This window comes from Sprattus sprattus (assembly GCF_963457725.1).
Source record: "Sprattus sprattus genome assembly, chromosome: 11".
Lineage (NCBI taxonomy): Eukaryota > Metazoa > Chordata > Actinopteri > Clupeiformes > Clupeidae > Sprattus > Sprattus sprattus.
Genome location: NC_137909.1, coordinates 20,481,057 through 20,508,054, shown reverse-complemented (window position 1 = coordinate 20,508,054; position 26,998 = coordinate 20,481,057). Strand labels below are relative to the sequence as shown.

Genomic DNA, 26,998 nt, shown 5'->3' with positions numbered 1-26,998 from the left:
TTTAAGGGAGAAAAAAAGATTGTGTTTGTTAACGATTGCATTAGCCTACATTTGGTCAATGAAGCCGCCAACTAAAATGTTGCAGCTGAGCCAGACGCACTTACAAGGCTGTAGGGTGCAGTTTAGAGTGCTTCCTTAACAAAAGGGAGAATTTGCCTACGTTTGAAAAACAATATATGTCAATATATACTTTATCTACATATTATGATTTAGAATATATTTGGCTAAAACAATATGCAGTATATTAAAGTGATCATTTAAATGTTTTAAATAAGTAGCCTATTGTATACAGTTTATGTTGACATATATTTTGACTGGATCTTACAGCTTATAAAGATAAAGGGTGGAGGAGGTGTACTGAGATTGTGAACAGTGAGCGTGTTGAGGTAGATACAGACAGAGTTATAATGTGTTTGACAGAGAGTATGAAGCCAGAGTGCTTGTGATTAGAAGAGGAACACACTCATGTTGGTCCTACTGTTGTAAGAAAAATAAACAAATAGATGAATGTTTCATAAATACCACATGACATAACTGCTGACCTTTCCTCTCTGCACGTTGATCATTGAGAACTCGCCCACCCAGTGGGCTAGAGAACAGTCTCCAGGGTCATGGAGGTTTATGTTTGTATGATTTGTTTTTCTTATGACAGTGGATAGACGAATAAGTGTGACTCTTTAAGGATTAGATGGACACGTAAGCCTCGACTGTCCTTGGGCCATATCTGCTGCTATGTACCTTTGTTGTGTCCTGCTGTGTTCTTGGTAGAGACAGAGAAGGTGTACTTAGATGTAAATATAATTGTTACTTATGTGTATATACCTACCCAAATATACCAAGCTATTGCGTGTGAATACTTTCAGAGGATAATTGTGAATTAATTACACAGACATTTCAGCTTTTATTTTTTATTCTATATTAATATAAATATATAAATATATAAAACATAGATCCATCTTTAAAATTGGACCTTCATGGAAAGAACAGACAAACATTCAAATCCATTATCCCCATGTGTTTACTTGATGTTTTCGGTTCATATCGAAGAGGACAAAAATGCCACAGATGTTTTCTATTATTATTTTGTATGGTTTTATTTATGTTACCGAAATGGCTTGAAGAAAACATATCTTAGCATACTTTAATTTAAATAATAAAGATACAAAGAATCAAACAACATATGTGTACTCCTTTAAAATTCCTGGCTTAGATGTTCAATTGGCTAAACATTTGTGCATCACTCAATTCTACATACACCAAGGTGAGGCAATATCAGAATGATTTGTCCATGTTTTTGTATTTGTTTGACACCTTACAAGATAAAGTAATCATGGGAAAATAGTTATAATTGAAATGAAAAAAGAAGATGTCTTATCCCAGCATGCCATATGTGGTGTAATTCCAACATAATGGTAAGATTTGTATGATTAACTGAGCCTAAAACATAACAGAAATCGAAAAATAAAAATGCTTCAAATACATTTTGTCCATCAGTTCAAATTTGTGGCCTACCCGAGCTTTATTTCAGGGATTTATTTCCACTTTACTGAATTGACAAAGGATCAAGCAACTGTCATCATTTCATGAATGAAATTATCGAAATCCCCCGAATTAAAATGTTCAGTGAATCAATGTCTCAGTGTTATTTTTGCGTGACCTTAGATCTTGTGCTTTATACAGCTGTAGTGCAATGGCTTTCACTACCTTCTGCCTAAAATAATTTCCACATTTGACTACACCGCAAAACGCATGCGTTTACCTTCGACGATGTTTGGTCCTCCGCAGCTACCATACTTAATACCTCTCGTCGAAGTTGAAGAAGCATGGGACCAGTTTATGCGTTCAAAACTTAATTTGTCTGTTTATGAACATCGCCAGCAAGTCATTGGTGACACTAATGAGTAAGTATATTATGAAAATAATCAGTAGGATCTACTGAAAATAATATTGGCAGTTTTGATTGCTCGCCAGTAACAGGCTAACGCTTGCAGTGTGATTCTGTCTCCAATGTCATTGCGAGGTTGGCTAAATCAGTAGGCTACTCTTCTTTAACCCCTCAGGTAGCTAGCTAGCTAACTAGTTAGCGATTCCAGGCGCACTAACATTAGCTAGTACATCTGTTATGTATAACTGAATCCTAAAACAATCTCTGACTTTATACTGGGCTTTTATTATCCTTTGTGACAGTTAGCTAGCAAGACAAATAATGCTAGGCAACTGTAAAGAAACAGGCATCAGCCGTTTTCTGTAGAGTAACGTATGTTGGCACACCAAGTCAGGACTGTTATGACAGGAATGCCCACTTTTGTTTTACATCCATTATCTTCTTTTATCGGACATATACAGTGCTACGTATTGTACAAAGTTGTAAGAATGAGATACATTTGTGCTGCGTAGGCATACTGCTGCAGTACTGAATTTGTTATTAGGTTATACTTTTATTTTCAGTTTCTGCTGTGGATGTCTGCACGAGTTCTAAGCAGACGTTTTGGTCGCCTCCATCTTCATGCCTCCCCCAGGCGAGCGGTTGCCTCCGTTAGAGGCAGCAGCTGTCAGGCTGACATTGGTGGGGAGCAGGAGAAACAGGAGGCGGACGATGAGGAGGGAGCCCAGTGGTTGCGTCCTGCGGGGGAGTACACGCTGCTGTATAACCCCTCTGCCTACTGTCGGCCTACGGTACGGAAGTCAGGCCGCCAGGGTGACGCAGAGTCACCCCAGCTTAGCCTTGTTCCTGCTCCCCGGCAGATGAGCAACATTTACAGCATCAGTTCATCCCGACACCTCTCTATCTCCAAGAACACCCTACTGGATCTTGCCTTCGGCAGAGATGAAGGTGCTAAAGACAAGGCAGCTACACCTCTGCCCTCCCAAGACGTTCCGCCGGACGTCCAGGTGGACCCTCGCGCGTTCCAGCTGTGCCGACCTGAGTACCGCAGTTTCACACATGACCTTTCATCGCGGCCACCCGCCCTCCCAGCAAAGGAAGCCTCCCTGATCCTGCACAAAGTGACCATGCTCAAGGGCAGCATGACCCCCACAGACATCACCCACTTCCTCTGCACCCTGGGCACCCTGCCTGCCCAGCAGACCCTGTCGATCCGTGGCGACTCACGCTTCTACATGCTGCTGCGCTACAGCGTGGAGTCACTGCAGAGCTTCACCAACACCCAGCTGCTGGACGTGCTGCGGGCCTTGGTGCTGATAGACCTGTCCCCCTCCCACAGCATGCTTGAGCTCTATGAGTTGGAGTTTGCTAACAGGGCGGCCGGGCTGGAGCTCCACCAGCTGCTGCTGGCTGCTGACTTGTGGCGCTGCCTGGGCCGCACCGTGACCCACTACCTGGAGCGGCTGTACGACTGCCTCAGCGCGCACTTCGGCCAGATCGGCCCACCGGAGTTCGTGGAGTTGGTCTACCTGATCGGCGAGGGCAGGAAGTGCCCGGCCCCACTGGTCCAGCCTCTGGAGTTTATGCTGGTGCGCCACCTGGACAAACTCCTCCCAGAGGAGTTGGGCGTCGTGTGCCTGGGCCTCTTCAAGGCGCAGAGCAGCCTGAGTGTCGGGGTGGTGCGGCGGCTGGTGGACCAGGCCCTCGCCCTGGTGGGGCAGATGAGTGACTTTGCGCTGGTGAACGTCATGAAGCTGCTGCGCTTCAGCCACCTGGACCACCTGGCCTGGCTGGAAGCCATGGGCACGGAGATCCCCCGCCGAGCCCCAGGGATGGGCGTCCAGGGCCTGATGCATGTAGTGCTCGCTTGCGGCGCCCTGCATTATCACAACGACAGCATCCTCCTCGCTGTCGCGAGGCGCGTACCAGACATCACGCCCCACTGCAGGAGCAAGGACGCCTGCAAGATGCTATGGGCTTTCGGCACCCTGGGCGTCCGCCAGAGGCAGTGCCCCGACATGTACTCCGCCCTCACAGAGGTGCTGCGCCAGCGCGAGGCCGAGTTCCAGCGCTACCCGGAGCACCTGCTCACCGCTCTGCTGGGCCTGGCATTTGCCGGCCAGTTCCCGCAAGACCTGCTAAGCAGAGCCCTGAGCCCCGACTTTGTGAAAAGGGCGTCAGCGTCCCAGCAGCTGGAGCTGAGGAAGGACCTGTTCACGCTGGACGGCACCGTGGGGCTGGAGCTGCCCCAGTGGACCGGGCCGAGGCTGAGCCAGGCCGTGAAGGAGGAGGTGACGCGGCTGCTGTGGGACTTCGCCCAGGAGGACGTGTGCAGGAAACCGGAGGTGCTGGAGGCCGAGGTCGTCCTGCGGGAGCTGCTGGGCGGAGAGCAGTTCGTCCGCAAGCACATGATCCTCCCACACACGCGGTCGATTGATCTGGAGGTGCGCCTCGACCCCAGAGGGCAACCGCTGCCCGTCATCTCCGAGGAAATCCTCAGCGTAGAACTCACCCATGCCACAGATAGGTCCTGGGAACAGGGGCACAGCGGGGTTACCCTTACCGACGACCTGCTCGCACAGCTGACAAACACACGGAAACCTCCGGCACAAGCACCCTCGCCTCCGCCACCTCTACGTCGCAACATAGTGGTGGAAGGCGAGCGCGAGGGGGTGTTCAGCGTCGGGGTTGACCTGACTGACGGGCTCCTGGGCTCCATGACGAAACCCCGTTGCCACCAGACCTCGCCGACCCGGAGAACTGAGCGGACGACCACACGCATCGCTGTGCAGGTGTCCAACAGGAATCACCACTGCTACCGCTCACAGCAGCTCCTGGGTTTCCATGCGCTGAAGCGCAGGCAGCTGACTCTGGCCGGGTACCACGTTGTGGAACTGGCCCACTGGGAGTGGTTCCCTCTTCTGCGACGTTCTCGCGCAGAGAAACTGGCCTACCTGCACTGCAAGATTTTTGGAAGTCAGAAAGATTAACCGTGTCAGTTTTTTTTCTTGTTACTTTCTTGACGATTGTAATGGAATAAAATAAATGTTACCTTATGGACAATCAAAAATCATGAGAGTAGTCCTGCTATGTAATTTATAATTTTGTATGGTTCACAGTAACTGTTCACTGCTAGTCACTTCTGTCAGCTGGCTGTTTTTCATTGTGTTACTGAATGTATTGTATTGCTGTTAGTTTACCTATCTACTAAGATGTTAAAGTAATGCGCAACGGCGAGCCAAAACCATTATTAAGTTTGTGTACGTGGTGTCTTGATTGGTTTTACATCATTCATATTAAGTCATGTTTACTGCATTCTGAAGTGCCACCTCTAATTAGCTTTGCCCTTTTGTTCAGACGGATCTATGCAGAATATTCATGAGTTGTCCGATATCTTCCTTTTTCAGCAAGACGTTGACACGTAGTTGAACTTGATGTCAATAAACTGGACCATTTTTTTTTTTTTTTAAATGAAGACAATAATCATTTGCACACTGTCATTTCAGCACTCACTGAAGCTGTAGCCAGCTAGGGAAGTAATCTAGTGATTTTGGACTTTCATGCCTGGACTGAACAATGCTTCATCAGATCGTTAACAGTATCTGTTTCAGGGGGGCAGACCATAGCGCTGCGTTGGCGATCCACATCATATACAGGTCCAGAGTGCAAAAGGACCTATGCTCGAGGTCTTACCCAAATCCCACTCCCAAGCGTCCTGTCAATAATGGGTAGAAAGGCCAAAAAAGATATCCTAAAAAAATTTAAAACAAAGTTATCTCTCTCCTGTTCCCTGAAGTGTTGGTACTGTTTTGAAAAGCAGTATCTACTTTGCATGCCCATGAGGGTATACCTTCATTTGTTGGCCAATAGTGGTACATTGAAAATGCTCGATCACTTGAAAGTGTTCTGGTCCATATCCTATGGACAAATACTTTTGGAAGGAAACTTTGTTAACTGCACTATTGTGATGTGAATTAATCATGCCTGAAAATCATGTTTGTATCACAAACACAAGCTAGGTGGTATAACATCCTTTAAGGGAGGGGTGTCAAACTCAAATACACAGAGGGCCAAAATGAAAAACTGCATCCAAGTCGAGAGCCTGACATATTCAATATTTATTGAACAGAACCTGAATATATATTATATTTTTTCGTATGTAAACATGAACTAAAGTTTAACATCGGCCTATTGAATGTGGTACAAGCAGCTTAAAGCTAAGGCCTATTAGTTATTGCCTATAAACACAGAGATCAAATTTCAAAATAAAATAAACATCAGTGGCAATCAATTCTTATGCCTCTCTTTTGCCTCCTCCATTTGTGGTCAGTCCTGCAAGTTTGTTCCAAGCCCCATTTCCTTTACACATTTGGATACCTGTTCAAAGAGATCTTTCCCCGTAGTTGTGCCATGCATTGAATTAAATCCCAAAAGTGAAGCTATAACGCACAGTCTAGTCCTCCACGGATATAGATTGACAGCTGGGCAGTATCAGATGTGTCGCTGCTCTCATCCACAGCAAGGGAGTATGGCATGATTGATGGCAAGGTCACATACACAATCAGCGTAGGTGTTTCTGCTCAGACACACATTAAAAAATGCTTGCCTTAAATCATGCAGATCTTGATAAATTGTCCAGCGGTAAAGGGTCGGGCTGCTTAAGCGATCTGCGCTACTACAATAACGCTTTCCTTCACAGCAGCCTCACTTAGTGATTGATTTGGCTTTTACGAACACAGTCTGCTGTGACACCACACCAGCCTTCTTTTCCACTCCTCTACCTTCTGGAGCTTCTGTTTAATGTCCAGATGTTTGTACTTGTCTTGGTGTTTCGTTTCATAGGGCTGTCTTAAATGATATTCTTTCATTACAGCCACTTTGGCTCTGCACAGAAGACAAACAGGTTTGCCCTTTACATCAGTAAACATATATTCTGCCTCCCACCTCTCTTGAAAACCCCTGTTTTCAAAGCCCACCTTTCGTTTGGCCATATTTGGGGTGGAGAGAGACAGGCCACAAGCTAAACTTTGACTTCAGGTGATGAGGCTGCAGACAATGGGGCAAGGGCTCGCCCTTGCGAGCCTAAATTTACGTAGGCTACCAACGCTGTGGCAGTGCATTGTGGGACTTTCAGTATGAGTGGTGCAAGCGACATACCGGCGGCCGCAGCAGACCAGCTCTGAAAGACATTACATATTATCTGGCGGGCAAAAAAAAACTACACAGTGGCCCATTCAAATCATTGGAACTTTTTGCAACATTCTGAGGAGCAGGCGGGCAGGATGAAATCGCTTGGTGGGCCGGGAGTTTGACACATGATCACTAAAAGAGAACAATTCTGAAGTTGAATGGGTTCGGAGAACACCAAAACAACCAGAATTCTGAACAGTGCAACTGTTTATTAACCAATCAGAATAACCCATCAAAGAGGCAGGCAACCTTGTCTGCCAGTGGCTTAGTGTGTGAAAAGCCCATTTAAAATGGAAGGGGGTGGGTGTCTATAGTGGCAACATATGATGGAGGTCATTTTGTAGCCCTTGAGAAATGCCTGTTGAATGATGAAGGATACATCCCAAAGAAAGTGTTACCTCAAGCAGCACGAAACACTAAAAGATAGGTATGTGCGTGTATGCTAGGAGGTCAACCAATCTATTAGGGCTAAGGTCAATCCACACTATTCAGTCTGAATAAGTAAAGGACGGTATTTCTGAACAAAGTCCTTACTACACCGGACATGTCACAGCTATATTAGTTTTTAGTCATTCACCTATGTGAAAATAAATAAACAAGGAAAGGTCAGGAGTTTGCGTTACAAAAGAGGAGCGGTATAAAGCCTCTTCTCTCCTATAAAGTTGTGGAGCGTGAATGTATCTTGAAGGGATCCATTATCCATACAAATGATAAATACATAGGCTACTACTGTCAGTATCACAACCATTTAGGAGAAAATGTGGAGCTGTAAATGTAGTTTTGGGAGGATGTGCACTCGATTTTGGCAAACATCCTGGGTCACGAAGTAGCTTTCCTAAGGGCTCAGATACACATACGCGTTTTTGTAAAAACGCGACGCTAGGAAATGCATTGATTCCTATGCTACGGGGCGCTTTGCGTGAAAGCGCGCCGTACCATAGGAATCAATGTATTTCCTAGCGTCGCGTTTTTACAAAAACGCGTATGTGTATCTGAGCCCTAATTCATGTATAGTGATGTATTTTGGTAATATTGTGGCAAGATCAGACAGATACTTCTATCTATAAAATCTTGATAGCGGCCTGTAAAAAAGCCAATACAAAGAGATAGTATAAACCAAGCCCCGCAACTCAAGATGAATGGCCGAAAATTGTGAGTGAGAAGTACGTGATGGAACAGCTAACGCATAGATTAAGAGTACAGGCAGAACAATGTAAAGAGAAATGGATGAAATGGACTCTATTTAAAGGTCGATGTTTGAAAAATGTATGTCTCAGGATCACTCTGTAGAATCAATGCAATCCAGCATGTTCATGGTTACGTTTTTAGTTTTTGTATTATTTTTTGTCACTTTGTTAATCTCTTTCCTTTTCTGTTTCTGTTCCTCTGTATCTGTGATAAAACTATAAAAAATAAAGTGTAAAGAAAAATACATAGGCTACTTCAGTGTCGTCAAAAATGTTCCCTCTAGCACAAATTAGGCATTTGTTTGGAAAAGCTTATTTTCTAGTAGGCCTAAACAGCCACAATTGATCCCAATATGAAATGGAGTGTTAGTTTGTGGACCTTAGTAAGACATACTGAATATGATATACTGAACCTTAAGCCTTTTCTCTTGCTCAAACTCTTAAATAAAGACAAAAAACCCTCAGCTCTTTTTCCAGGACAGACTTGAGCAGCGAGCTGAGTGCATCACTGAGACCACAATTTGAATTTGTCCCTGGTTAACTGTCAGCTTCTGCACTAACTGTCCTGTTCTGCACTTGGCATTGTCATTTATGTTTCAGTATGCACTTTAAGTCACACCTGTGCAAAACCGTTAGAATTAGATTTTGAAGTGTTACACTTAGACGTCTTGTTTACTGACTAATGCGAGATAATGTACTCTATGTAGCGATGCATGTTTTCTGTGTCTAATGTTAAATATGCTGCGCTGCAGCGAAACAAATTTCAAGACAACTTTTTGTTTTGTTATGCCTGCAATATCTTTGAGTGGCAGCAGCCCACTGTGGAGCACCTTAGAGAAGAGTGAGTCACTGGTGACCTTGGAGGTGAAGTAGCGATGTTCTTTTCGTTGCACATGTTGCCTGTGCTCTCGTTGTCTGTCAATCTCTCTCTCTCTCTCTCTCTCTCTCTCTCTCTCCCTCTCTCTATCCATCTCTCTTCCGTCCAATGTTCTATGTCCCTCCTGATGCCTGAGCCTCACATCCATCTTTGACCCTGTTCCAAGTCGCCCTGACAACAGTTTTGTCTGCTCGGGTCGTCTATTATGTTATGGACCAAACTGCTCTCACTGAAGGTTTTATGTCTCATAGAAATATGCTAAACATCAAGTCATATCGACTTTGTATTTCTCATTAAAAAGAAAAAATCTAAACTATACTCTATTGTAATGCTATACTTAACTATACTGGTTGAGTGTAGCAGCATGAAATAAACTCAAAGAAATATGAGAAATACAAAATTAGAGCAAAATTCCACAATAATGATGACAAAACAAAAAGAGCACATCACAATCAGAGTGCAAGGCAGAATTACAACACACCTATGCATTGCAGCCTGCAGTGTGCTATTGCATTCCACCGGCTTTTGGTCAGTCAGCATCAGTGATGGCTTTTTAAAAACTCAATTATTACCAAGTGCCACATGAGGTCAAGTCAGTATGACCTTGGATTTAGAATTTTGAGTAGACAGTGAATTGTGAATGTTTTTTTCTATATGTGTCACCACAGCCTTTCAAGTACTTATCCATTGAAACAAAATATGGATTCTAAGAAGTGAGGAGGACAACGCTGTGACCTTAAGCTTCAGGTCTGTGAAAAAAATGAAATTCACTATGAATGGTGAAACGGTCAATGGGTTTGTTTTAGTTGATTCAAATGATTTCTTCTTATAATGATGGTCTTTTTGCTTGGGCTCCCTGTCAAATAAAACCCAACATTTGAGGATAACCTCTGAAGACTGATTTCTGAAGGCTGTTAGTAAGCGAGGTTGAATGATAACAGAAGTCTTTATTGGGAACACTATCCATGGCTCTCTACATTGGCCACCACAGCCTTGATCAAGCCATCACAGATGAGACAAACTGAGAAAATCAATAAAGAGTGGTACACTTCTCAATTATTACATTAAAGTAACACTATGCAACAATTTGAAACTTTTTGAGGTATGTTTTTATAGGAAACTAGTTTTGATACCATCCTCAAATACATTTTGATAGCATATGGTCATGTGAAGGACAGATAAACACCTGTGTCTTTCCTACTAGCTATCCAGCCGGATATGCCCAATCTAGTTCTGTGTTCCGGACTGGAACACCCTGCAAAAATGGTAGAAAAGCTCACACAGCATGCCATTGCAAGCAATGCCAAAAGACAGTTAGTGTGTTGGCAAGCTTATATCAGTGTCAACTGGGCTGTTAGTGGTGTTTGCAAAGTATATATAACTTGCTAGTTTGGAACTCCTCATTGCTAGGGTCCGACTAATGACACAACACGTTGCATGCTGATGGTAGGATCACTTTTTGCAGATTTGTATGTTACCTCCTATTGAATGTGTTTGAGTCACTCTGGACAAACTGTACATCTGGAAAATAAGGTAGTTGGGTTCACAGAAACTGGTTGCCTTCTCGGATGTCTTGTCGATGTTGATGGTTTTGTAAAAGCTGAATGTCTTACAAGGCTATGCTTCTGCTGAGAGTGAGTCATGATGTCACACAAGATGTTTTCCTCTGCAGTTTCCCTGCCACAAGATGCCTTTAATGTGATGTCAGACGTCTTTATGGTTTGAGGAAACGCCATGTTCTTTGACTTGCCTCCCACCCACCTCTACACACCACCCACCTGCACACATATCACACACACACACACACACACACACACACACACACACACACACGCTCAGACACACATACACACACACACACTCAGACACACCCTGCAGGCATTAAGAAGATTGACCCCTTGCCCTTGATTGTGTTCATCTTTGTTGGTGGCTTTTTATCATTGCCTTGTACTAATTGTGTTAACTAGCATCTAAATTAAAGCTTTATTATTCCAGCAATGGTTTGACATATGTACCACCACGGATTATGACACTGATTTGTGACTAATTTACTATGATTAAAAATGCCTGACTTTCCGTACCTCAGAATTCATAGGGAAATGTCAGCCTGCCTCTTAGCGAAATCACACTGCCTAATCAGTCTCTCACTGGATAGTTGTTGCCTTCAAATGTATACTAAATTGTATTGCACACGTCATTCGAATGGACATGCCATGCAAAGCACATGATGGTGAGAACTGTTACACAACAGGGGTATTGTTGAGCCAAAGAAACAAAGAATATCTCCACAGCATTTTTTTTTTTCATGAATTTGTCATGTTATCCAATTACTCTGGAAATCATGTGGTGTCACTGCTGAATTTGATGTGGATGAAAAAGAGCCTGTAGTTCTCAAATTCTTCTCTTTGCAGGCTGCTGTTCGAGACACTGCAACCACCTGCCTGCTGCCTTGCATATCTATTGGTGGTTTAGCCCTAATCCATAAATATTCAAACCAATTAGTGGGCGCTCTGCGGTAAATAACCGTAAAAAAAAATACTTCTGCACACAGACTGCTGTCGCTTATTGGTGATGTTCAGGCAAGTTCATGTGTCGTTTCTGATGCAGCTGCTTGCTCTGTTTGACCTCCGTCCCTTTCCTGCCCTCCTCGCCTTTCCCTGTGGTTCATCTGATGAACTTCATCAGTTACTTGTTGATATGCACCGACTTCCACACTGGTTTCATAAATCTGTGGTCCAGTCCCCAATCCCGTTCCATATTATTTAATTTCTTTATTTTATAGATTTTGGAACAGGTAGACTACATTAATCTTGTATTGTTTTTCACACCACTCGCAAAGAACCCCAGTGGTGTAGTCCAGGGTATACGCAGGTATACGGAGTATACCCACATATTTTCTGTCAGCATTGAGTATACCCACTTCTCAAAACAGGGCGTTTGTCCTGTGCTGTATGGGCACTTCTATAGGGACCACTACACCAATGAAGAACCCCCCATTATAATTTGAGTATTTGCTTGGTGTAAGAGTTGAGGCTATTTCCAATTTTTAGGATAGCATCCACCTGCACTTGGCATGTCAAGGTGATCAAGAGTGTGGGAGACCAAGTTATTACATTTGCAGAAGTTCAAATAATATTAATACAGCTACGAATTTAAGGCCTACCTGTAGTTCCACATTATACATGGCCAGATGTTTTTTTGTTTTCACTAATGAGTAATTAGGTTGCAACACAGAGCGTTGACGGCACGCATAGGCTACTTAATTGTTTTAAATACATTAACTTTTGATCCTACGGAGAGTGACACTGGGATCGTGAAAAAGTGACGATGTGGTGGGGGTAGAGGGAACAAACAAGATGACGTTGTAGAGGAGCATCATCCGCTGCTAGAGGTGCTCCAAGTTTCATATAAATAGCGGACGACTCTGAAGCAGCAGTCGAGTGAGAAGACACAGCCAGAAGAAATATCCTACTTCGGCAAGGTTGAGAGAGTGAAGGACACTTGTTTGCTTCTGTCAAAATGAGCGATTCCGGACTGCAGCTGCTCTGTGTTCTTGGTCTTTTGTCGTTGTGCTCAGCCTGTTACATCCAGAACTGCCCCCGAGGTGGAAAGCGCTCATTCCCGGATCAACTTCCCCGACAGGTGAGAAACTTTTTAAAAGATCTGAAGGCCTATTAAAAGTGAGACTCCATACTTTACAAAGGATATCTACATGACTATATCTGAAGGTCAGTGTTTCAAATATTGAATTTAACCACTCCTTCTGTCAATTTAGGTTCGGTTTTCATTGTAGGCCTAGGCTACCTAATGTAAATAACCAAGCTGGACATTTCATTATTTTTTGTGAATGAGTGACGAGTGAGTGCGAGTGACAGGGAGACAGATTAGGGGGGAGAAGAAACGAGAGGCAGTGGGGTGTGTTATCATCTAGCTTTTTTAACGGATCACTAAGTTTTCACTGCCCCTATTTTTTACTTATTTTTTACTCAGTGTATGGCCTGTGGCCCCGGGGACAGGGGCCGTTGTTTTGGCCCGAGCATCTGCTGCGGGGACGAGATGGGCTGCTATGTCGGCTCCCCGGAGGCTGCATCTTGTGTGGAGGAGGACTACCTTCCATCCCCGTGTGAAGCCGGCGGGAAGCCATGTGGTTCCGAGGACGGTCACTGCGCAGCGCCAGGGATCTGCTGCGACGCTGGTGAGTCTGTGATTATTTTATGATTTATGGATTGAAAAGCATTTTTACAAATTGTTGTCTTACAATAACTTAGCTACAAAACGGTGTCAAAATGCAATAGGTTTAGCCTAGTCAGGTTTATAATTTGAAATTCTTCTCAACAAATTTGATGTCAAACATCTCTGAGAGACTAAATTATGAACAACTTTCAAACAGGGTTTTGTGGTATGGTAATCAAGAAAATGGCAAAACATGGATATATTTCCCGCAAATTATTTCAGGGGATGCAGGTTTCTCTTGCAGCTTTAAGTAGCCCACTTTTATCAAACAGCTCCTGGTGAGAAGTTGTAAATCTCAATGAGATGTGTAAAAATGCTTTTCTTTATAATCTTAGTCCTTGTCTGAATTTTTCAAATGTGTATCCTCAGAGAGCTGTGTGCTGGACCCAGCCTGTCAGGAGGAGGGCAAAAGTAGACCTTTGAGCGAGCAGAACGCAACACTGATGGGCCCGTCTCCGGCTGAGATCCTGCTCCGTATCCTACACGCCAGCGGACGGGCACGGAGTCAGTACTAACAGCTACCTCTGCAGGAAGAGATAAGATTGACAGCCTGCTTGTGCACAGAAATGTATTCGACATACACATAACTGTAGATAAGTGCGTGCTAGTGGAGTGCTATATGAATCGTTTTTTTTGCTCTCTCTCTCTCTCTCTCCCTCACACACAGCAAAAGTAGCCTGGGCTTCAGCTTAATATGGAAATATAAGCACCCAAGCAAACCATCACAAACATACACACACTTCAACGTGAAAATTATAAAAACAAGTCAACTAAAATGTTTAAAATTGCTGCACTGACCAGCAAAAGTTTGTCATTTTTAATGTTTCAACTGAAAATATGCATTGTACAATGGGGTGTAAATATGTAGCAAATAAAATGTTTCTTGCACTGGCACTGTAAACCAACTCTTTCCTTGTTTTCATTGCAAAGAAGAAAAAAAATCAAATAAAATGAACTGCTGTTTAAAAAAACATCACATAAAAACCTTTTAAAACGTCCTCAACTTTTATACAACACGAGACACAACTCGAAATAACAGAGGCATTGGTCTGCTAATGATACAGTCAGTATTTAAGGGAACGGAGTTAATATGTGTTCTCCTGAAATGACTCACAGTCATTAATTACTTTGCATGAGGTAAAGCATTAACTCCTACACAGCTACATACACTTTTAAATGGTATTCCTCTTCACCAAGACCTGATAACTCTTTGATAAACTCAACTGAGGGAAGATGAGGCAGAGTGGCATAGAGTATTTCTGCCAAAGAACAGACAGAATAAATTACACCCCCCCTCCCCACCATCCCTTCATGTACAATCTTGCATTATTCTCCAATTCATCTTCTCTGAACACTAAACAGACATTCAAGATTGATTACAAGTGCAATTAATTACAACAATATCACTGCTGTTAGCACAATATTGCTAGGTTTCATCACTGTGTGAGTTCTTCCAGTTAACGGTGTATTTAAAGGCTTCATTTTCAATGAGGTGAATCATGGACATCTCTGCCTCAAAGACCTACTCTGAAATGACACCTTGATTTACCACTGACCGTCTTCCAGGTCTTCTATGCTTTTCAGTACTTGACCCACTGCTCTGGTTATAGTCATACTTCACAGAGACATCCCAATTTATTCAACATATGATTCAATTAACGGGGTAAAAAGAACACAGAAACATTTGGATTAAAACAGCACCTACTTAAGGCATTGGAAACTTAAATCAGAACGCTTTTGTGAAAACCTTGGAACAGGTACCACATAGTTTAGCATATGCAAGAACCTTGGAAAGGAAACCACAGTCCTGAACAATAATTCAAGTATGTGCAACACAGAGCTACCATCCATAGTGTCATCATGGCATATAACTCTGAACGCCCCATCACGCTTCAGGAACTAAACGGCATCAGAGCAGTTCATTTCATGACTTCTTCTAAAGCTCAGGGGTCCATCCCTTAAGGTTTGCATCTTCAGGCGCTTCCATTTCTTCCTGCGAAAATAAAGCAGAGGAAAATGATTCCACCAGCAGCACTATCTGTCTTCCCAGAGACAGGGTGACTTTGGAGGGCATCTGGTACTGATCCTGAATCAGTTTCTATCCATCATTAACTTATCCATGAGAGTTACCTTGTGGCAATTTAATACAATTTCCCTTTTGACCTTCTCATTTTGTCTCCATAAATCAAACATATAATGGTTTCAAACACACTGCTCTGTAAAATGGGAAAGAAGGTGACGAGCCTTGTCTGTTAAGATGCTTTTATTAATCTCTTTCCTGACTGGTATCTTCACCTGCTTTGGTTGCCGTGGTTTCCAGCTGACCTTAGAGACGCTCCCACAGCTGCAGCAGCTGAGCACCAGCCTGAGGCTCCAACTCCTGAGAGAGATGGACAGAACAGAGAGACAGAAGAGAAAGAAAGATGAAAGAAATTGAAGAAATAATGTAAGAAATTATGAGGGTATTACTGTAGCAGAATTATTTGCATATTTGTAGAAGCCTGTCAAAACACCAGCGGTAGCACCCAGCGACATGGCTTGGCTGGGTTCTTGTGGCTGCAGTTGTGCTGATGCAAGGAAAAAACTATGATGGAATCTCGACTGCTTGCTTAAATACATGTTCATTTTTTTGCAGTAGCGGTCAAAAGCAGAATTGCTAATTATCACTGAATGTTTGAATATCGTTTCTAAGTTCTAAACTTGACCAATTACTTAGCTGAAAATGTCATTGCAGGTTACTTTATACCGGTAGCTAGGAGCAGAGGGTATCAAGCTGGGAGCTAACAAATTAGCAGTCCTCCATTGTTGAGACAAATTCATCTAAAAGTCCACTCCACACGCTTTTGCAGGTCTGCCACGGCAGAAGAGTAGCAAAAATCACATGTAAAACAACAGCCAATTGAGAGGCCCACCTGAATTGTAACCGATTGTAACTGACTGTATTTCTAGCTCTTGGAGCAAGATACTAACACTTCTCACTAATTAAAATCTATGTATGAATTTTAAGATTTGTTTACACAGTTACAGATCTATGCATGCAATCATAGATTTGTCGACACGTTCACAGATCTATGCATGCATTTACAGATTTGTATACACATGTACACTTTGCAAATGGCATTACACATTTAGAGACTCTTTAAAAAAAATATATATACAGTACTGTGCAAAAGTTTTAGGCAGGTGTGGAAAAATGCTGTAAACTAAGAATGCTTTCAAAAATGGAAGTGTTAACAGTTTATTTTCATCAATTCTTCATAAATTAACAAAATGCAGTGAAGGAACAGAAGAAAATTCTAAATTAGATCAATATTTGGTGTGACCACCCTTTGCCTTCAAAATAGCATCAATTCTTCCAGATACACTTGCGCAGTTTTTGAAGGAACTCGGCTGGTAAATTGTTCCAAACATCTTGGAGAACTAACCACAGATCTTCTGTGGATGTAGGCTTCCTAAAATTCTTCTGTCTCTTCATGTAAACCCAGACAGACTCGATGATGTAGAGATCAGGGCTCTGTGGGGGTCACACCATCACTTGCAGGACTTTCTGTTCTTCTTTAAGCTGAAGATAGTTGTTAATGACATTGGCTGTATGTTTGGGGTTATGTTCCTGCTGCAGAATACATTTGGTGCCAATCATACGCCTCCCTGATGGTATTTCATGATGGATTAGTATCTGCCTGTATTTCTCAGCATTGAGGACACCATTCATCCTGACCAATTTCCAACTCCACTTGCAGAAATGCAGCCCCAAACTGGAAAGGAACCTCCACCATGCTTCACTGTTGCCTGCAGACTCTCATTATTGTACCTCTCTCCAGCCCTTCGGCGAACAAACTGCCTTCTTCTACAGCCAAATATTTCTAATTTTGACTCATCAGTCCAGAGCACCTTCTGCCATGTTTCTGCACCCCAGTTTCTATGTTTTCGTGCTTAGTTCAGTCACTTGGCCTTGTTTCCTTGTCGGGGTAGAGCTTTTTGGCTGCAACTCTTCCATGAAGACCACTTCTGGCCAGACTTCCCTGGACAGTAAATGTCTGTACCTGGGTACCACTGGTTTCTGCCAGTTCTGAGCTGATGCCACTGCTTGAAATCTTCCGATTTCGAAGGTAAATAAGCTTGATGTGTTTTTCATCAGCTGCATTAAGTTTCCTTGGCTGACCACTGCGTCTACGATCCTCAACGTCTTCTTCAAAAGAGCTTGAACTGCACATTTTGAAACCCCTGTCTGCTTTGAAATCTTTGTCTGGTAGAGACCCTGCTGATGCAGTATAACTACGTTGTGTCTTGTTGCTGTGCTCAGTCTTACCATGTAAATGGATACAAAATAAACATTTATTGTTTACATTTTTCAAAGCATTCTTAGTTCATAGCATTTTTTCACACCTGCCTAAAACTTTTGCACAGTACTGTATATATTATTATTTGGACAGGACAGTGAAGTTTAAGACAGGAAGCGAGGCAGAGAAGAGGTGGGGAGAGGATTGGGAAATGACATCAGGCCAGACTTGAACCTGTGTCCCCGCGGGCAATGAAGCCCGTATGTGGGGGGACTTATCGGCTTGCCCCACCGTGCCCCCCCAGAGAGTCTTTTGACACGTTTACTAATGTGATTGCGCACACACAGATTCTGAGTAGACATTCGTACACTGTATGTATGCATGTGTGTGTCAGGGTTCTTGCACCATTTCAAAAGTAAAATTGAATGCTTTTTAAGACCTTTTTAAGACCTCAACAAATATAATTTAAGACCCAAAAATGTCACAATTTCTTTGGAATACTCAATGTATTGCCTCCTACAATGGATCTCAAAACTTAAAGTTTTCAATTTGTTATCAATTATGTGAAATGTGTAAACTCTTTTTTTTTTTTCAAATTAGGAGACAGTATAATAACTGACAATAACCCTTCCAACACTGTTTGGCCAATATAGATGTAAACAATCAAAGCTCACAGTTGGCATTTTCATTACTTTTCTTCCTTTGTGATGCAGAACAGAGCCAACATAACATACATATGTTTGGATTACACTAAACAACACAATGCATTGCATGAAGGAACCATATCTAATAATGAAAATAATAACTGTTTGAAAACACAAATCTTATCACATGACTCTTCATGAGAGAAACCAATGAATAGAGAGGTCCATTGTTTAGTAACATCCCAAATTCTCCTCAAGACATGAGACGTAGCTCTGCCACTCTCCTCTCAATTTCACTGTCTAGGTCCACCAACTCCCCTCTATTTTCCTTGCATCTTTTTCTAATGGAATTGGATTTAGTGATAAGTTCTGCCATCTAAGACAATTGAATATCAACCACGAATCATTAAATCATTACCATCAATCACTTCAATTTAGGCTTGAAAAAAATGCTGCCAGCGGTAGCCATTTTACTTTTCATGGGTACTTTCATTGTGTAAAATTTCATTTTGATAGAAGTAAAAGGTCAAAAATTGCATTTTTGAGATGTATTTTCACCATGCATTATTAGCACACATCTCAGATTGATAAGAATTAAACATATTTCCTCAACTAGGATTTCTTAGGACTTTTAGTTTGTTGTTCTGAACACCTCACAGAAATTACCTATGCAGATTTTTTTTTTTTTTTTTACAATTAGTCTGTCGTAAAACGCTATTTTGGCTGGACTTTAGTGGTGAAAACTCCTCGATAGGTTTCGGTTGGTTGTGTCAGTGGAGTAGCCAGCCGTCAAGTTCCTGAGTTTTGTCAACAGTGTCCACCAGTGACGTGCGGTGAGGTTCACAGCTGGTGAGGCACAGAAACCGGAAGTGATTACGTCATTCCGATCTCTAGTTGTTTAAAAAAAAAAAAAAAAAATGTATACATCATACATGTATATGCTTATGGTTTAAAAATTGTCATCTCACCAGAACTGAAAAACATTATGTTTTATTGTCTAATACTATTACTTTTAAACGATTATTATTACAAGAAGTTATGCGGCTCAATAGTTAACTGACTTTTACGACAGCTAAACGTACAATCGGTGTGGTAATTGAACTTTTACACCGTGTCAAATAAGATATTAATCGTTACAAGGAAGCGTATGTAGCCCTCCCACCAATGATATGGCTCATTTCAATTTGTCTAGGGAAAATATAACCTTTTACATAACTCGGCAGTGATGGGCAGTAGCGTCACTACATTTGTCAGTAGCTTGGCAGTTACGTCGCTATTTACAAAACCAAGTAACTTTTCAGTAGCTAAGCTCTTTTATTGATCAAGTACCGCCGTAGCCTCCTCAAAAGCTAATTTATACTGGACCTTTCTGATGTTCATTCATAACAGGCTTCCCTGCAGCCATTAAACACAAAAAATAAGCAGTACATCACTTTAGGCGAGACGAGTGAAAATAGATAGATAGATATCGTCATTTCAAGTACACCAGACGCTGCTCATACATTTAAAATGAATTTTCCCCTAATTTTAAATGGGTAGTTTGCATGCAGATTCTAGGCAACCGGATAACTAGAATGCTGTTGATATTTAGATACAGCTGAAGATGATGAAAGTTAAAAAGTGAAAAGTCCGTGCGACGAGTGAAACTAAATATGTTTTCAGATGCCTTCTTTGTAATCCAAAGAAAAAGTTCCTGTCAACGTCAATGACATCCAACACAAACATACGAACACACGAATTTCATCCATTCAACCGTTTTTATCTGACTGACAGTTGTGTTGATCCCTAAAATTGAATTGACATGCAGTTTGTTTAACTGAAAGTAGCTTCTAATGTATCAAACTACTTTTGACAGGTTTATGTAACTTAGCTTGCTACTTTTTTTTGAGTGTCTGTGTAGTGAAGCTGAATTTATTGTAGAGTAGCTGATAGCTTAGCTCACTACAAATATCAAGTAGCTTGCCCAACAATGCAACTCGGACACTTGAATTCGAAGTTGAGAAAAAAACACTTGCATATTTATTTACACAACGTATTAACAAGCAAACAGGTAAACACCACAGACATAGCACACAATACCAAAATGTTCTACTGACCGGTATAATTTAAAGTTGGTGCACTCGCAAGCTCCTAATCCATTCACGGCTCCCTGCACCTAGCAGCCTTTAGCGAGGTTTGTGTTCCGCATGAATATGTCCCGTTGGAAAACATGAAACACTCCAATGCAATGTCAATACCTTCGGTCCCGTCGTTTGAATCAAACATTTTAGCTCCGCCATTGGTCTCCCATTATTAATCATTTCACGTTTGGACTGCAAGTCCAATTTTGAGAGCTGCTTCAGGTTAGCAATGCAATCTTCCATTTTCGCCGTCAAGGTCAAGTAGAAGTGTGTAGAAGAAGACAAGTCCAACGTAAGACTATATACCCGAGAATTGCGCTCTCGCTCGCCCCCTTTACTGAATCAGTGCTACTGCCTGCCTCAGTAAGCAATATTTTTCAATGCATTTTGAGCTCAACTCAAAGGTTCTGCGCTTGCGCACGCATGCGTAAAACCCAGTTTGGAGTGATTGCGCAATCCCTACTGAGGCACTGGTTCAGCTGTCCATAGACAGCAATGCATTTGCCTCAGTACACGGCACGTCTACTGTCCCTGGGAACCGGAAATGCTCAAATTCAGCGATTTTGATAATAAAAATGCTCGAAATGATCGGAATCATGCAGAAATGACAATCATAACACAGATAACTAGAGAAATATGAATATTTATTTTATAATACATAAATATATATGATTATTATAATTGAAAAAAAAAAAAAAAATTATATTTTTTTTTTTTACTTTTCAAAATGACAGGTGAGGCTCTGCCTCCCCTGCCTCCTATGACTGCACGTCCCTGGTGTCCACCCATAGAGAAAAACGCTTCGACCCTCTTCAGGACCGGTGATAGACAGGATACAGCTACGCTGCAGCAGGATGACAGCTGTGTAACTTTGCTCGACATTTTCAAAGCTAGCTAATCTTGTAAGACTTACAAATCAACACCCTTCGGGTTGGATGAAATAGGAGGGATAACGGCCTTTCTTACACCTGGGTTGAAACGTATCAAATGTGTCTACAGCTTTGTTGTCATGTCAGATGTAACGTTAACTCACTGCTAGCTTGTAGTCGGTGTATGAAGAACTTGGCAGCTATTCATTATAGCTAGTTACACCCATCGGTTATAATAGGTTGTGAATTATTTGAGGCGTGGCATTTTACTAGCAAGGCTCTGAGTTTCTCTTGTTGCAATTCATTATCGGAGACGAATTTTTTAACGGTTTGCAAGGTTTGCATTTTGAACCTCACATCGCCAACCGCGTTATGGCGACACGCAGCCTGACGTCAGCGTCTGTAGCCAACGTACCGTAAACAGCTATTAAATTGCGGAGACTCATCCCACACAATACTAAATTAATCAACTTTTACGATGTGCCACTGTGCTTTCTCATCGTCATTAATTGCACCGGCAAAAAAAATAATACCTACAGCAACTTTACGTAAAATTTAAGACAATTTAAGACCTTAAATACCCAAATTTCAATTTAAGACATTTTAAGACTTTTTAAGGACCCGCGGGAACCCTGTGTGTGTGTGTGTGTGTGTGTGTCTGTGTGTGTGTGTGTGTGATCCCCACCTGTCCGTCGCGGCTGATCTGCACCTTTTTGTTGTCGTTCCAGGGGTTGAGTAGCTGGTGGGTGCACTGGAAGGGCAGGCTCTCCTTGCGGATCCACTCCACGCTGAACACACCCCCCAGCCCCGATGAGCCCCAGTCCTGGCACCGCTCCTGCCCGATCTCCGACACCATCCTGGCATAGCCCTGCCCAGCCACACACACACACACACACACACCACGTTACGCTCAGCAGCATAGGTGTGCAGGACACTTACTGGGACAATTCTGTCCAAGCCTCCAAAAGAAGCAGTATTTCTCAATAAGAATCACATCATATTTCAAATGCCCAACTTCTTGGGAGCGTGCAACAGTTTGCACCCTTCTTTCTCTATCCCCACACCCACTTGGCCTCTTTCTTTCTTCTCTTTCCTCTCTATCTTCCTCTTTCTACCTCCCTCCCTTTTTTCTCAGACGGCAAGCCTGGTGTTCCAGCTCAGGTGTTCCAGCTCCGCGCCCCAGGTACATGAGACATGGTATGGACAGACACTTTCCTAATTTGTCCTCAGACAGCACTCAGTTTTTGAACCGTTGAACTGTTTTTGTTTGTATAAACCTTCATCCAGACTGTTACCATTTCTTTTTATCTGCCTTTTTCTTCCCTTATGGATCCATCCATCCATCCATCCATCCATTATTTACCCCCTTTTGCCCTACCCCATCCCCCTGTGTACCTGGAAGTGTCCGGAGCCCTGGACCGAGAAGACCAGGAAGACGAGGCTGCTCTCCTGGAAGGAGCGGTTGAGCTTGAGCTCGTTGCTGGGTGTGGTGGACCAGATGCCCCTCTGCTGTGAGAGCTCAATGTTGCGCAGGTTGCTGCTCTTCATGATGAAGTAACGCACTGACGACAGAGGCCGGGGGCTGGGGGGCTTGGAACACTGCAAAACACAAAGGAGAGTGAGTGTGTTTGTGTGTTTGTGTGTGTGTGTGTGTAAGTCTGTGCAAATAGCGTAGAGCACCAATTTCTTGGAAAAACTGTATGAAACCACCCACTTTTGAGATACTTAAGATATCTGCCCTCACTACACATACGCACAAAATATAAAAATAAATACACACATGAAGATGAGGAACAAATAAACCCTAAGCGCTCCTTTGTCTGCAGCTCCTCACCTTTCCTGAAGACATGGATGAGGGGATTGCGCCAGGGCCCTCGGCTGCTTTGGATGTGTGTTCCTCTGGACGCTTGGAAAGTGCAGCTCCTTTGTCCCGCTGGCCTTTCAGTTGGAGCATCGCAGGAGACGGGCAGGAACTTAGAGGTCTGAAGGAGGAACATTATGTGGATGGTGAGTCATCATCTAGATGCCATCTTACATGTAGGTAGACTAAGTGTTTTCTCCCTCTCCCGTCTCCGTCTCCCACTCCCTCCCTCTCCCGTCTCCGTGTCTAACTCCCTCTCTCACCTGTCTCCTGAGGTGCTGGGCTCGTCCGCCGGCTCGTGGTCTCCTCCCGGGCCCCTGCGGGTCTGGGTGGTCCTCCAGGAGGATGGCTGGGGGGGCTCGTCAGAGGCCATGGGGCGCGGGCGCTGGCCTATGCCTGTGGGCTGCTGCAGGCCGGCTGCTTGCTCGTCGGACGCCAGCGCCGACACCAGCGCCCGCAGGGTGGCCTCGTCCAGCTGCGACCAGGGCTTGGAGGGGGCGCGGATGCGCCGCAGGAACAGACTGTGCCACTTCTGCCTGAGCTGGAACACCAGGCTTGCCGTCTGAGAAAAAAGGGAGGGAGGTAGAAAGAGGAAGACAGAGAGAAAAGAGAGAGAAAGAGAAGAAAGAAAGAGGCCAAGTGGGTGTGGGGATAGAGAAAGAAGCGAGGGAGCATGACGCAGACAGAAATGTGGAGAGTGTGAGGGAGTGACGTAAGGAGGAGAGGGAGTAACAGAGTGAGTGTGAAGACCAAGAGAGCATAAAAGGCCAGCGGAGAGGCATAGGAGTGAATGGAAAAAAACAGAGGTAGGAAAAGGATTGAGGAGTGAATGGAAGAGAGGGAGAAGAAGCGAGGGAAAGAAGGGATTGAAAAGGAGAGTAAGAGACGGGCAGGAGAGATGAGGGAAGAGCCAGAGAGAGGAAGAGATGAGAGACAGTGTCAGTGTCGACTACAGCATTTCCCTGTGGTTTACCTCCGTGATCGACTGCAGCACAGGCTTTTCTTACCTCCCGGTCCAGTTTGAAATTGAGCCAGTCATCAATCTTCATCTGAGCCAGGTGAGCGGTGGACCGGTCATCCATCTCACTGTCACTGCTCTCGTTCACGTCATCTAACATACACGCAGACACACACACACACACACACACACACACACACACACACACACACACACACACACACACACACACACACACACACACACACACACACACACACACACAGTTATGTTACAGAGGCAGTGTTCTAGTGTGTGTCTTTGTATTTGTGAGTGCGAGTGCGAGCGTGTCTACCTCTCTGCACAGTGGGTTCCTGCAGGGCGGAGCTGGGTAGCTTGGCACATCCCCCAAAGATGCCCACCGTCAGCGGGGTGACGGTCGAGCAGCAGCGCACGCTGGCGATCCTGTGGGCGCGTGTCATCTCATCATAAATCAGCCAATCAGTGGGCAGAGCCTGCACTGCTGCCATCTGTCCATTGACTGGAGGTATCTGAGATTGAAACAAAAAACAGGCATGAAAGTTACAGAACTGTTTATCTTTCTATTCTCCTTTCATTGAAGACAGACAGACAGACAGACAGACCATAGTGGATAAAACTTTTCTGCTGTATACATATTTTTTTTCCTGTGCTTATCTTCAGAACAGTAATTTGACTGTGCTCAAAGTTGGGCAGTGAGAGCTACAAAAGGAAAACAAGGACAGGATCATGGATGACTAAAGCGGTATGCTTTCAGAGCTCAATCATTTCCTGTGGTTTTAATACATCCTTTGGAGAACAGAGAGGAATCGTTCAAAGACTTAACCTTCAAATACTCTTGTCAATCCATCAATGCACTGCTCACAGACTCTTGTACATGTATAAGTGTTCAGGCCTGTCAGATGCCCTTCAAATAACAACCATCAAAACTTCATTCAAACAACTGGTGACAATTATCAATCCATTTAGCAGCCAATCATTTTTAACCTCCTTTGTTAACGATTTTCCCTGCACTGGATTTTAATATATATAGCTGTAATGAAAATGATCTACAGTATGGTCAACCCTCTTTACCTGTAAAGCATATAAAACTATGCAGAAGAACTGATAAAAGAACTACAGTGTGTGTGACCTTCCTGAACCAAGTTTTGAATGTATAGCGCTGTATAGAGGATCTACAGCGTGTCCCCCTGTCTTGAACTACAGGCTGTGTTTAGTTATGTAGAGGAACAAGAGAGAGGACTCTTCCTGATCATATAAAGCTGCAGAGGTACGATCTATCTCGAATCTATTAAGTGTGTGTGTGTGTGTGTGTGTGTGTGTGTGTGTGTGTGACTAACCTTCTTGAACTGCGGCTGACTGAGGATGGAGGTGGGATGGAAGCGGACCCTCTTCTCCTTGCTGCCCATGAGGGCGTTGCTCTCTCGCTCCACGTGCAGCAGGTTAGGGTACATGCCCGCCACCAGTGCCGCCTTCACCACCCCCCAGTTTTCAGAGTTCAGGTTCACGTCCCGGATGTCCCCACCACCACGGGCGCGCACAAAACCTGGGGGAAACACACGCAGAGACACACACACACACAAACACACACACACACACACACACACACACACACACACACACACACACACACACACACACACACATGAATACCCACACATACTCCGGCACAGACAAGCACACACAGACACACATACAGTACTGTGCAAAAGTTTTAGGCAGGTGTGAAAAAATGCTATGAACTAAGAATGCTTTGAAAAATGTAAACAATAAATGTTTATTTTTTATCCATTTACATGGTAAGACTGAGCACAGCAACAAGACACAACGTAGTTATACTGCATCAGCAGGGTCTCTCCCAGACAAAGATTTCAAAGCAGACAGGGGTTTCAAAATGTGCAGTTGAAGCTCTTTTGAAGAAGACGTTGAGGATCGTAGACGCAGTGGTCAGCCAAGGAAACTTAATGCAGCTGATGAAAAACCCATCAAGCTTATTTACCTTCGAAATCGGAAGATTTCAAGCAGTGGCATCAGCTCAGAACTGGCAGAAACCAGTGGTACCCAGGTACAGACATTTACTGTCCGGGGAAGTCTGGCCAGAAGTGGTCTTCATGGAAGAGTTGCAGCCAAAAAGCTCTACCCCGACAAGGAAACAAGGCCAAGTGACTGAACTAAGCACGAAAACATAGAAACTGGGGTGCAGAAACATGGCAGAAGGTGCTCTGGACTGATGAGTCAAAATTTGAAATATTTGGCTGTAGAAGAAGACAGTTTGTTCGCCGAAGGGCTGGAGAGAGGTACAATAATGAGAGTCTGCAGGCAACAGTGAAGCATGGTAGAGGTTCCTTTCCAGTTTGGGGCTGCATTTCTGCAAGTGGAGTTGAAAATTCGGTCAGGATGAATGGAGTCTTCAATGCTGAGAAATACAGGCAGATACTAATCCATCATGCAATACCATCAGGGAGGCGTATGATTGGCACCAAATGTATTCTGCAGCAGGAACATAACCCCAAACATACAGCCAATGTCATTAACAACTATCTTCAGCTTAAAGAAGAACAGAAAGTCCTGCAAGTGATGGTATGACCCCCACAGAGCCCTGATCTCTACATCATCGAGTCTGTCTGGGTTTACATGAAGAGACAGAAGAATTTTAGGAAGCCTACATCCACAGAAGATCTGTGGTTAGTTCTCCAAGATGTTTGGAACAATTTACCAGCCGAGTTCCTTCAAAAACTATGCGCAAGTGTATCTGGTAAATTGATGCTATTTTGAAGGCAAAGGGTGGTCACACCAAATTTTGATTTAATTTAGAATTTTCTTCTGTTCCTTCACTGCATTTTGTTAATTTATGAAGAATTGATGAAAATAAACTG

At 43.5% G+C, this 26,998-nt stretch overlaps 3 protein-coding genes across 4 annotated transcripts in view; 2 read left to right on the top strand and 1 right to left on the bottom strand.

Moving 5' to 3' along the window:
* The first annotated feature begins 1,806 nt into the window (after positions 1-1,806).
* fastkd5 (FAST kinase domains 5) lies at positions 1,807-5,983 on the top strand. Its single transcript, XM_080848028.1, has 2 exons — positions 1,807-1,901; positions 2,449-5,983. The coding sequence occupies exon 2, from the start codon at positions 2,461-2,463 to the stop codon at positions 4,873-4,875; it is 2,415 nt and encodes an 804-aa protein (XP_080704154.1). The 5' UTR covers positions 1,807-1,901; positions 2,449-2,460; the 3' UTR covers positions 4,876-5,983.
* A 6,675-nt stretch (positions 5,984-12,658) lies between these two features.
* Positions 12,659-13,887, top strand: LOC308372543 (vasotocin-neurophysin VT 1-like; the record flags this gene model as incomplete). The annotated part of the gene is made up of 3 exons (XM_080847708.1): positions 12,659-12,781; positions 13,130-13,334; positions 13,742-13,887. The coding sequence occupies 3 exons, from the start codon at positions 12,659-12,661 to the stop codon at positions 13,885-13,887; spliced, it is 474 nt and encodes a 157-aa protein (XP_080703834.1).
* Positions 13,888-14,159: 272 nt separating this feature from the next.
* Positions 14,160-26,998, bottom strand: part of ythdc2 (YTH domain containing 2) — a 28,121-nt gene continuing 15,282 nt past the window's right edge. Inside the window, exons 23-31 of one of the 2 annotated variants that reach the window (XM_080847305.1) lie at positions 25,463-25,668; positions 24,439-24,634; positions 24,154-24,257; positions 23,410-23,708; positions 23,120-23,267; positions 22,681-22,884; positions 21,971-22,153; positions 15,668-15,752; positions 14,160-15,365 (exon numbers count right to left, since the gene is read on the bottom strand). In XM_080847305.1, the coding sequence (XP_080703431.1) occupies positions 15,699-15,752; positions 21,971-22,153; positions 22,681-22,884; positions 23,120-23,267; positions 23,410-23,708; positions 24,154-24,257; positions 24,439-24,634; positions 25,463-25,668 (1,394 nt within the window). In that variant the 3' untranslated portion in view covers positions 14,160-15,365; positions 15,668-15,698. The remainder of the gene's footprint in view (positions 15,366-15,667; positions 15,753-21,970; positions 22,154-22,680; positions 22,885-23,119; positions 23,268-23,409; positions 23,709-24,153; positions 24,258-24,438; positions 24,635-25,462; positions 25,669-26,998) is intronic. The other variant, XM_080847306.1, reaches the window with a different exon arrangement.

Excerpts from the sequence above, each read along its gene's own strand:
- fastkd5 (XM_080848028.1), top strand. The coding sequence starts at position 2,461 with ATGTCTGCACGAGTTCTAAGCAGACGTTTTGGTCGCCTCCATCTTCAT.